This window comes from Myxine glutinosa, unplaced genomic scaffold (genome assembly GCF_964187855.1).
Source record: "Myxine glutinosa unplaced genomic scaffold, kmMyxGlut1.1 SCAFFOLD_1105, whole genome shotgun sequence".
Lineage (NCBI taxonomy): Eukaryota > Metazoa > Chordata > Myxini > Myxiniformes > Myxinidae > Myxine > Myxine glutinosa.
This window is the reverse complement of record NW_027617200.1, coordinates 74,623-87,487: the sequence shown is the minus strand read 5'-3', so window position 1 is coordinate 87,487 and position 12,865 is coordinate 74,623. Positions and strand designations below refer to the sequence as shown.

The window sequence follows — 12,865 nt, the reverse complement described above, 5'->3', positions numbered from 1 at the left end:
TAAAGAAGCTACTGTGTTCTGCGATCCGATCCTCCAAGAGATTTAATACCCCAAACGTACCAAACAGGTGCAATAGTGGCAAATATCGACCTTCCACTCCTCCGTATGAGCCCGGCCTTCCACACAATCTGCATATTGGTGAAAAAAGGGAAAGGAAGAGAGGGATGAAATACACAAAGCAACACATGAACACGGCACATGCATACACATGGCTAAGGGGGTAGTAAGGAATATACCATAGAAGATAAAATAGGAGCTTCATGAAATATTTGTGGTGAATATTAAGAAAGACTAATTTTAAAATGAATTCAGAATCAAACCTTATTGGTTTTCCCTTGTGCCAAATAATAAAATGAATATTGCATCATGTAATGACAATTGATGTCAACAGCGCCTCGATTGTCGATGGTAGAGAAATTGTGTGTTTAATTCTGAAAACTGACAACTCTCAGAGGTTTTTTGCACAAGCCTCTCTAAAACAGGTATAACTATATGATGGACAACTATCGGGGACGCCTCTCGCGTTGGGGGGTACAACCACCACTAAGTCGGGGCCAAGTCTTCCCCATTCTTCCCTGCTGCCAGGATTCATCAGGCAGCGCGGTCACGGTCAGAGAACCGATTGGTCCTCATGGACCTGACTTTTCCCTCTTCTCTCTCTCTCTTTCTCTCTAACTCTGTCATGGGCCCGACTTCGTGAAGATGGGCGTACACCATCCTAGATGTGGCGGATCCTTGGGTCGCTCCTGGGAGATCAATCTGTTGTCTCCGTGCCATGGGCTTATCCAAGAGAACTGTCAGGGGCTATACAACAACTACAACGGCACTCAGTAGAGAGCATACCTCCGCTCAAACTCTTGGGTCTCACTCTCAGCCATGACTTCGCTCTTGGGCAAGCCACATTTCAACGTTGGCCTCCAAAGCCAGATGCCAAATGGGCATCCTCCGTCATGCAAAGTCCTTCCTTGGTGCACCTGAGCTCTTATCCACCTACACAGTACTGCTCTCCCCTCTAGGCTGGCTCCCCAGCCTCACACCTTGCTCAGCTTGATGCCGTAGAAACCAAGGCTTTCAAGATCATTAGATTCTCGTGATGAAGCTTAGTCTATGTGCCTATCACTCCACCATCGCCGACATGTCGGCGGTCTCTCCATCTTCTCCTCGTCATTTCTGGTCTCGCACTCTCTCTCTACCCTCTCCATGCTTTGTCCCCCCAAGTATCTGCAGGATGCATGCGGTCTACCAGGAACCCCCTCCTCATGAAACTGCTTAAATCCAGAACCACTGGTCACCTCCCCTAATTTATTCCTCTGTTTCCCACCTGTGGAACCACCTTCCACACTCTCTTCAATGTCTTTCTTCTCTCCAGGTCTTCAAGACAGCCGTTCACCACCATCTCTAGTCATCCCCCATCCAAAGCCATGATCTTTTGTACATCTGTTAAACCCCCTCCCACACCTCCCAAAACTTTGCTTACATGTCGATCTCGCTCATTCCTTGCTTTCTCCCATAGGTACCCCTCATCGTTTCCTGCATCAATTGTTTGTCCGTCTTCGTAGACTTTTTCCCTCTGCTCTGTTGTTGGTGTTTCCCCTTTCTCCTGCTGTTCCCTCTGCCATGTTGCATCTTGATCTGATCTGTGTCCCAGCTCTTCCAAGAGCCGACCTTGTAATAATAATAAATAAATCCAAACGGCTTGTATTTCTTCCTCTTTTGCATGCAGCACATGGCTGTGGGTTGCATCATTCTGCTGTGGGCAAGGCTGTGTCCCTGATTCAGTGCCCCCAGTAGGATAGAACATAGATATGTAATTATATTCAGGGTGCAGCGATAGCGTGCTTACTGTTCACGAATGGGATCTTTATCGTGCACCAACTAATGCTAGCATATGGGACGTCCAGTTTAATGTCCATCTGAGGGACGTCAAACACACTGTCTGCGAAACACTGGGGTGACAGTTTGTAGCTGGGTCACTGTCCAAACCCACCACATTCTCTTGCTATACCCCTACCCCTCTAAACCCCAGCTTCTCCAGTTTTCCTTCTTCATTCTTTCTGCACTGCGTGCGCTCCTCATTCCACTTCCATCCCACTCTTTTCACGAATTGTCTTTCATTCTCTCTTTAATCCTCACCCATTCAAGTGTATCATGGCTCGGATGCAAACTAAGACAAATCTATGGCAAATCCGATGACAAACCTTCATCTGTTTATCCGCATCTCCTTCCTTTTATGAACCTTTGTCATTCTGCCACCATGTTCACTCCTGTTTTCCCTTCCCTATTCCTGGACAGTATATAGGATCGATCATAATGATTGATCATGCTGGCAAAGTGTAGCCTCCCTCAGAGCATTCAATAACCCTGCTCTTCACCCCAGTGTGATGCATGGGCTCACGTTGCCAATACAGTATCAGTAATAATAAACGTGAGCTGCCTTGTTGTAAAGGTCGGCGGTCTCTCCATCTCTCCAAATGTGTATTGGGTCCACACTTCCTTCTCAAACCCTTTTTGCTTGCTCCTCTACATTCAACTCTTAACCCGAGCTGTGTACCTGCTCTGCTTGACCACACCCTAACCCAACCCTCCCCTTATTCCAATACCCCTTGTTCTATACCACACGACATCTCATCACCCCTCCTGCTCACCCACCTTTGTACCACCAAACCCATTTCCATTTAGTCCACATATATTAAAGGCCTATACACTCGACTCTCATTACAGCTTGCTGCCTCACCCCAGACGACAATTGTCCAAGAGGAACATTTCGTTCACAGAGTATCCTGGATTCATTCATCTCCTTATACTCTTTGTACCACTTTGCCAGAATCAATGCTCGTGCTGATGCTGGTGATGCAACTTACATCAGGAGCTCCCTCTGGCATAATCTCTGCCCCACCTTGTCCCTTCATTTCCCAATATCTCCTGATCTGTGTGACTCTTTTGCAGCAAAGTCTTTTTCACGGTGACGTTTCCGTATGTGGTGCCTTCCCTCAGTCAACTTCACCTCCCAACTCTCCTCCCACCCCAGATGTCTTTTCCTAATCAGTGGTGAATTCAACTGCCAACAACTCCAGCTGGCTTGGCATCGGTCATCTCACCACTGTCCATGATATTGCAGCCAACGCCCTCTCTAATACCTCAAGGCTTACACAATCTGTTGGATTCGCTGACCATATTTTCCCAAATGTCTTCCACTCTCCAATCGACTTGATCGTATTCAACTTTGCCTTCAATCTTTCCTGCACTTCATCAATTATCTTATGGCTTCTCTGATGTTGTCCTCATGAAAGTGTCTGTCTTTCTGATGTTCGCGAAAGTGTCTGGCTTTCGTGAACTACTTAGGGGCAGGCACCTTGTCTGGAAATTTAATAAGATGGTCTGGCTTGAAGTTTGCCATTTCTTCTACGAATGGTCCACTATGTTTTAATTCTGAACACAGGGTGTTTCAAAAAGATTGATACAACTTTGACTTCCTGCCATTTCTTCTACGAATGTTCCACTATCTTTTTAATTCTGAATATAAATAGTGCCTTGGGGACCAATTCTCTAATCTATTCATCAATTTATACCTGCATGCCTCAAACTAGTCTGTCCAAAATTCTGTCCCCAATACCGTTGTATTATATCCTAAATACCGGTCATGTCATTGGGCAATTTCCAGAAAGCATCTCTGACTCTCTTGAAAATCCTCTGTATCTCTTTGCTGATGACTCTACTCTCTGTCGCTCCATTCTTCATCCCTCAGATCGGCAGTCTGCAGCCTCCTCACTCTCTGCAGACCTGGACAAAATCACAGACTGGGCAAACAAGTGGAACATGTCTTTCAATCCTGACAAATCTCACACTCTTACGATGTCTCTCCGAAAAGACCGACTGGACAACCCTCGCATCCACTTTCTGAATAATCCTCTCCAAGAAGTTCTGTCACTCAAGCTTTTGGGTCTCACTATCTGCCATGATCTTTCCTGGGAAAACCACATTTCAAATCTGGCCTCCAAAGCCAGTCGCCGACTGGGCATCCTCCGTCGTGCGAAGTCCTTCCTTGGCACACCTGAGCTCCTCACCACATACAAGGCTTTCATCCGCAGCTCAATGGAATACTGCTCTCCCCTCTGGGCTGGTGCTCCTGCCTCACACCTAGCTCGTCTTCACGCTGTTGAAACCAAAGCATTCAGAATCATTGGAATCTCCCGCGATGAAGCTAACTCCAAGGGCCTCTCACTCACTCACCGCAGGCAGGTTGGTGGTCTTTCCGTCTTCTACCGACTCCTCTCTGGCCTTGCCCCCCCAGCTCTCTCTGGGCTCTGTCCCGCAAATATTCCTACAGGTCGCACATGATCTGCCTGCAACCCTCTCATGGTCAAACTGCCAAAATCAAGACTCTCTGCTCACCTTCACTCCTTCATTCCTCTTTTCTCCCGCCTCTGGAACAAACTCCCTCACTCTTTTCAATCCCACTCCACCCTCCAGGTCTTTAAAACAGCTGTTCACCACCATCTCTTATCTTCCCCCATCCAAAACCTTGATCTTTTCTACCCCTGCTAATTTCACCCCAATTCCACTTTTTTGAAATACCAACTTCCTGGAAGTCCTTGGTGTCCTTGTGTTTTATACTTCTCCCTCCCCCCCCCCCCCCTTCCCATGCCTCCTCCCCCCAAGCCCTCTCCCTTCCACACATCTCCCTGCTCTCAAATGTTGTGTTTGTGTGCTTCCCCTTCTCTCCCCATCTTGTTTTCCGCTCCCTCTTTTTATATATTTTGTTTGTCTGGTTGATTTGTTTGTGAAGTAAATGTTAGCTCTTTCACGAGCCTCGATTCAGTATACAAAAAAAGAAGAAAAAAAAGAAAAAGAAAAAGAAAAAAGCAGCTTTCCTTTTTATCCTGGAAAACTAAGCCATCAATGTGGCCTCTCTGTAAAGGGTGCAACCATTGTGTGTAAAGTAAAGGGTGCAACTCATCGGAGCATTTGTTGATGACCATTGCTTTCAGGTCCATCTTGATGGTCAGCTAAGCAGTATGTGGACTTTGAATCCTAGTCTCCCTCAAGGATTTGTCCTGGCACTGGCATTGTTATATATGTATATATATATATATATATATATATATATATATATATATATATATATATATATATATATATATTGTTACGCATCTCAGTCGTCGGCCTTTTCCCCTTACCAAGTGGGGGTTAGCCCCTTGTCTGTTACTGACCGACGTGAGTCCTGTAAATCCCAACGCTCCTTCCGGTAGGGAGCAGCCAGGGTAATTGGTCAATGAAAAGTCCCAAGGACTTGAGTGCCACTCCTGACCGTGAAGCAGGGAAGAGACTCCCGCTCGAACCACGGTTTTAGATAGACTAGTTGCCGAGCGGTTTTTAGCAACCCAGAGTTCGAGCCATTAGCAAAGACTAAACCCGATTATAAAGCATTGGCCGAAATCGCACCACAGATACTCAATGGGGGAAATAACAGACGATCAGATGTGAATGAAGAAGAAACCAAAGGTAAGAAATAACAGGATTTATTATTATTTACACCAAAAACCCAAAGAAGAAGAAGAAACGAAGTAATTTACAAGGATATAGACACAGAGCAACTTATACTTATACAGGCTTAACTTATATCCCAGACAACACAGAGGACAGACGAGGAGCAGACTCACACGAATGGGAGGAAATGGCAATGGTAGGAATGCTGGCAGAGGGACACGGTCCAAGGAGATGGCAGGCAGGAAGGTCCGGGGCCAGTTGCGCGACGTCGAGGTCCCGCTCGAACGTCAACGCTCCGGTTTGGCAGCGAGCAAGGCGGCGGCAGGCACACGTATCTGGTTTCACGCGGCAGGGTTGATTTCAGCTTGGACACGCATCGGGCTCCCTCAATCATCTGGCGGTGGGGGCTGAGGCAACGGGTTTTATAACCCCGCCCTCTTGAGCCATACCCACCGATTCTTGGTTGGGCGTAAGGGCTTCCTGGCTCCACCTCTTGATGACGATGGGCGGGCCATGCCCTTCTTCTCCGAGCTGACCATGGCAATGGCGGCGATGCAGTTGGTTATGCGGTTGGCAATGGAGGTTCTGGGGCCATTGAAAGGGGATCTATCTTATTTCATTTGGTGCAGCGCAAGGTCAACTAGTGGACACAGAGCCTTACCTGAGACATATAATAATGAGATAACTATTGAGGGAAGCCTATTATTTGCTACGTGATGCGATGGACTAACTAAGGTGCAAACAATTAACAGCCAATTAAGGGGAAATGTACAGGGGGATTATTAGGGATTTTAATACTAAATTTGATAAAGTGAAGGTTCTAAAAACCGTAACACAGCACCATCATTCCTCATGGCACGTCTCGGGCCGATAAAACTTTAACTTAATGTGGCACGTAGGTGTAACACCCTCTACTATTAATCTGACCCTGAGTGCGACAATTAAAAAACACAAATAAATATGCCCCCCTGTTGCGTTGCACCCTACCTAACAGATTCACACCCACAGAATAACCGAATTACGGAATGGTTTTCAAACTACACATTTATGGTGGGGAGCATTATTTACAAGTGACGTTAATTGTATTTACACTGCGACCCAGGACCTGTTATTTTTCTCTTTGGGAGACAAAAAGAAATTCCTGTGGGAGGGAGGAGAGAGACAGCATGCACTGCATCGACGCACCAGCACCAATAAACACCAATAAAGAGCACAGTCACGCACCATCCAGTGCGACATTGCATGACACCATAAAAAAAAACACGACTGGTGATCTTGTTGTTGTTCTGCTCCCTCTGCTGGCCGATGTTCTTCCTGGTGTTGTCGTTCTTTCTTGCTGTTCTTGCTTGCGGCCTATTTGGTGGATAATAAAACAAAAGCACAAACCGTGTCCATTTTTATTTATGGCCCACAGGGGCCGACTATGGGTGGTTCACCTGTATGGCTTGGTGCCACCTCACCGAGGTCCGCAAGCAAGATCTTGGGCCATCGTGGCTGGTCCCAGCAGAGGGGCCATGCCACAAAACTTGTGGTCCATAAGTGGTGCTTGGCCACAGACTGTGGTCCATAAGTGGTGCTTGGCCACAGACTGTGGTCCATAAGTGGTGTGTGGATGCAGGCAGCTGGTTGCGGGAATTCGGGCACACAGTGGCGGACTCCCGCACGCTCCCCCTCAGTGCCCAGAGAGCACGCACGATCCATGGGACGGGGAAGGCAGACAAAGCCGCAGAGTTAGCGAGGGCAAGGGCGCAAGGGTACACATGAATACAGGTAATGCAGAACGAGGTGTGCACGGAGTATGAAGTGAGAAAGCTCATCCCTAACGTACGTCACGCCCCCCTGTCACCTATGTTACCCTTGCCCTTACCCCATATTTACAAAACAATTTACAAATTCGTCACTACCGTCACATCTTCCCCATATCTCCTAATACCAAATTCGTCACAATCCCTCTAACCAAATTTGCCATCACCCAAATTCCTCATCAATCCCTCTTAAGGAGGAAGAGATGGAACATTAAGCACAATGTCTCACCCACGTCATGATGGGTCTCACATTCCCAAAACATCTGCACAGAAAAATAATCAAAACATGGCATGGTGTGGAGTTTCGTCACCTCAGGTGAGTGGATGCAGATGGTGCGAGGAGATTTCAATCCTATCTACCTTCTAAATGACTTTAACACACTTTACACTACCCGAGGTCTTTCCCTGCCAATCCATTGGCTATCTTACTCCATGCGGTTCTAAAAACCAATTCCCATTGACCAAACTGTGGTGCTCATCAATATGGGGTCTCACTCCCCCGATTCAACTCCCTGTGCCTTTGCACAATTTCGGGGCTGAATCGTGTGGCTACCCTAACAGGTCTACTTACCTGTGCGCCTCCGCCACTGAAGTTGCCACCCGAGCTTACCTAGCTCCTCACCCTACCTATCTACCTGGGGAAGGCCCTCCCTGGCGCTTACCCCCTCGGTGCCCTCTCTGGCACTGGGCTACCCGGGTCCTTCCTCTGGATTATTGGGCCCCATCAACAACTCTAACGGCTCCCAGAGCCACCTGCGGCCTCAACTGGCCGACATCCTAACAGTGGCAGAGCGCTCAACCAACCATCCCTCTAACAGGCCACACGCCCAGCCTTTTCCACGTCACTAATGCACCCATCCAAACACCATTCTTCCACACGCACCACAGATGCCAATATCCAACCACAATTTACCTATACCCTCTACCTAACTCTTAAACTACCCTCCCCGGGTATTCGTGATGGGGTCCATCCTCCCCATCCACTGCCTTCGCACCAACCACTCCACTCCACAGTTTCCACCATACTCACTCCACACCATCCATTCCATACTCCATGTATTCCATACCATTTATTCCACACAACCATTCTCACCTGGATTTGCACACCTGTGCTCACACACACCTGGTGGCACTTGCACCCTCCTTCCTCCCAGGCTTCTTCATTCATTCAATACAACGCACAATCACCATTACTCACTCATACACTGCTCCGTACACTTTCAATTCTCTAAACCATTGCCTCAGGCACCCAGATTTTCCCACGCTCACACACACATCTTTCCCGAGCATTGCCTAGCAATTCCTCATTTGCTCAACACCAAGATTCTCACACGCAATGCCTCATTCGATAAAAACCACAAACACTGCATCATCTGATCTAACTGGTTTCCTTCTAACTTGGTGCTCCCCGTCTTCCCTTTAAACTAAGCACATACCATGTCATTAACAACCATTCTAACCTCTCTACGTCCCCGGGTACCTGTACAATGTCGCTACTTAACCCTACAGTTACCTATGGTCATCTCGAGGTCCCTATACAATTATCCAAACCCTCCCTCGGCGAGCTTGCACTGCCAAAACCCCATAACTAGTGCTCATGTGCCCGGGTGATGTGAGGGATGGCAGAGTTGCCATCCCACCACATCGAGCATCTCCCACTATCAATTTTGCCCATCCAATTTTTCTGCCAATCAAATTTGCCAATCACTGCCAATCATTTTTGCCCATCAAATTTGTCAATCATTACTGCCAATCCTATTCACTATCCCAATTTCGGATCGAAATACTATCATCATCACAGTCCGCTATATCTGAGCCTCTCGGTACGTCATTACATCATTGAAACTCGGCTTCGCAAAGCCGAGCAACGAATTCGGGTGGTTTGGTCACCTGCAGGTTGAGTCCGTCCGGCATTCGGTTCAAGGGAGGCGGTTTGCTCGGGTCGAGATTCCACGCACCATCTCGGCGCGGAACCTTGCGGTCTCCGGCCCAATGGCTCAATCTCGCCCGGCCGGAACGCCGCAACCACAAGGGGGTGCCGCTCCGGTCCCTCCTACCTGCCCTCGAACCGGACCGGTCACCTTGCTCGGCAAGGCCCAGACTCGACCGTGCGGGGCGGGGCCAGGCCCGGATCGTGCACGACGCTTCGAAGAGAAGCGACGCTGCACCGATCCCCGCCGGCTCCGGCAATACCCACAGCCCGGCATGGACCGAGGGCTCGCGTCGGCTAACCGTTGGTCTAACCGCTGCTCCAGTCCACGTCGATGCCTTACTCGCACCACACGACCCCTTTCACACTCGCAAAACCCGGCGTCTCGGCGCCTCCCGTACATCCCACACACTCCGTCCATTCCACCACAGCACTCCCTGTAACACACCACACCTCTCACGCACCTTCTTGCGCACACTCGTCGTTCGCACACTTCCTTAACACACCTCCTTGCGCCCACTCCTCGGTCACATCCTCTGTGACAACCATGGGTGTGCACTCTTTTGCACACCCGATCACGCGCTTCGGTGCGCCCTCCCGCACACGCGCCACCACTAACTCAGGTGTACACTCTCGCACACGTTCCACCACCACCCATTCATTCTCACTTTCGACAGCACACTCTGTTATCATGCACTCCTCTGTTACACACCACTCGCTGTCCGCACACTTCTCGCGTGCACTCTCCCCCGTTACGTACTCCGTAACCACCACGGGCGTGCACTCTTCCGCACACCCAATCACGCGCTTCGGTGTGCCCTCCCGCACACGCGCCACCACTAACTCAGGTGTACACTCTCGCACACGTTCCCCCACCACCTTACTCTCCGTGTCACACTCCGTACACTCCGACGTGCATTCTCGCTCGCACTCGGTATCACTCCCACACTTTGTAATACACTCATTCCCCGATGCACACTTATTTTCCACAAGCGCGCCATTTCCACTCACCCCACTCACAAGGGACCCTTCACCAACGCCCGGATGCTTTCTCGATCCCAAGCGCGTGAAAATTCTTTTTGCGCCAAACATCCTCTTGCAAAATCTTCCCGCACAATATACAGCACGACTCACTTGGGCGCTTCTTCTTCTTCGCTCCAACACCTACAAACTTTCATTTGGGTGAATAAGCACAGCATCGTGATGTGAGCACGGACTTTGGGCAATTTCCATTCCTTCCTCCAACTGTTGCTCTTCTAAGTCTCTCGTCTCTACAATATCAATTCCCACTACTTGTTTTTCTTTATTCACCTCAACGACCGCTGGCTTTAATAAAACTTTCTCTACTTCAGCAGTCGCAGGCTGCCCCATACCCCGGGTCGCGATTTCTACCCCGGTCCAGTTACATGCGCTTTGCTCCACCTCGACCGTCGGCGCCCATAAATTTTCGTCTTCCAATTCAACCTTCCCCGGTGCTCCCGACATTTTTTAAATCCAATTTGACGGTCGTCGGCTTTTCTACATCTCGTGTCTTGTCCCTTATAGCCCTGGTCAACTTGGCTACCCTTTGCTCCAGCTCTCTCAATCCGCGCTCCTCGACCCGCATTACCTCGTCGCGTACCCTTGGGACCTGCTCGCCCGACTTGCGCCTCATGTCCTCCATCATTTTTTTATTATCCCTTCTTGCCTCTGCTATCCCTTTTTCCACTTCACACCTGGATTCCTCCCTCAATTTTTACAGATCACACCCGGATTCGTCTGACATGGCGCCCCTTTTCCAATTATACCATGACTCTTCCATAAAGGCCCTCATTTGTGCCAGAAAATGGACCCAGTCCATCGGTGCCGCTGCTGCGGTCACGTGCGCGGCACCATTTGGTGCCGCTGCAACCTCGTGCGCGAGGCCGCCATCTTGTGCGCCAGCAATCCCCGCTACCGAACCCTCATTGCCTTCCTCCTCCATTACTCCCACTGCCTCCCTGGGGTCCTGGGTCGACTCTACCCCCTACCGGCCCTACCCCCTACCGGCTCTACCCCCCACGCTACCCCCTAACTCCCCTACCGGCATCCGGTCGCCTTGATTATCCATGGCACGATTTTAAAATTTAGGATATTAAATAAAATTTTGGCCACTCGTAATTTTGAGTGCGTTAAGCACACTTCGGGTCCGAATCTCACTCCCCGACACCAATTGTTACAGATCTCAATCGTCGGCCTTTTCCCCTTACCAAGGGGGGGGGGGGGTTAGCCCCTTGTCTGTTACTGACCGACGTGAGTCCTGGAAATCCCAACGCTCCTTCCGGTCGGGAGCAGCCAGGGTAATTGGTCAATGAAAATTCCCAAGGACCTGAGTGCCACTCCTGACCGTGAAGCAGGGAAGAGACATTGCCATTAGCAAAGTTCGAGTGGTTCGAGCCATTAGCAAAGACTAAACCCGATTATAAAGCGTTGGCCGAAATCGCACCACAGGTACTCAATGGGGGAAATCACAAAGACGATCGGATGTGAATGAAGAAGAAACCAAAGGTAAGAAATAACAGGATTTATTATTATTTACATCAAAAACCCAAAGAAGAAGAAGAAACTAAGTAATTTACAAGGATAGAGACACAGAGCAACTTATACTTATACAGGCTTAACTTATACGCCAGACAACACAGAGGACAGGCGACGAGCAGACTCACACGAATGGGAGGAAATGGCAATGGTAGGAATGCTGGCAGAGGGACACGGTCCAAGGAGATGGCGGACAGGAAGGTCCGGGGCCAGTGGCGTGACGTTGAGGTCCCGCTCGAATGTCCACGCTTCGGTTTGGCAGCGAGCAAGGCGGCGGCAGGCACACGTATCTGGTTTCACGCGGCAGGGTTGATTTCAGCTTGGACACGCATCGGGCTCCCTCAATCATCTGGCGGTGGGGGCTGAGGCAACGGCTTTTATAACCCCGCCTTCTTGAGCCATACCCACCGATTCTTGGTTGGGCGTAAGGGCTTCCTGGCTCCACCTCTTGATGACGATGGGCGGGCCACGCCCTTCTTCTCCGAGCTGACCACATGGCAATGGCGGCGATGCAGTTGGTAATGCGGTTGGCAATGGAGGTTCTGGGGCCATTGAAAGGGGATCTATCTTATTTCATTTTGTGCAGCGCAAGGTCAACTCGTGGACACAGAGCCTTACCTGAGACATATAATAATGAGATAACTATTGAGGAAAGCCTATTATTTGCTACGCGATGCGATGGACTAACTAAGGTGCAAACAATTAACAGCCAATTAAGGGGAAATGTACACGGGGGGTTTATTAGGGATTTTAATACTAAATTTGATAAAGTGAAGGTTCTAAAAACCGTAACACAGCACCATCATTCCTCATGGCACGTCTCGGGCCGATAAAACTTTAACTTAATGTGGCACGTAGGTGTAACACCCTCTACTATTAATCTGACCCTGAGTGCGACAATAAAAAAACACAAATAAATATGCCCCCCTGTTGCGTTGCACCCTACCTAACAGATTCACACCCACAGAATAACCGAATTACGGAATGGTTTTCAAACTACACATTTATGGTGGGGAGCATATATATGCTTTACTGTTTGTGTATATGTGTATATATGTATGTATGTATATATATATATATATGTGTG

The 12,865-nt window shown here is 49.0% G+C and overlaps 1 protein-coding gene across 2 annotated transcripts in view; it reads right to left on the bottom strand.

Moving 5' to 3' along the window:
* LOC137431671 (kielin/chordin-like protein) overlaps positions 1–12,865 on the bottom strand; it is a 121,273-nt gene that overhangs the window by 47,147 nt on the left and 61,261 nt on the right. For both annotated transcript variants that reach the window (XM_078769089.1, XM_078769090.1), the window contains exon 5: positions 61–128. In XM_078769089.1, the coding sequence (XP_078625215.1) occupies positions 61–128 (68 nt within the window). The remainder of the gene's footprint in view (positions 1–60; positions 129–12,865) is intronic.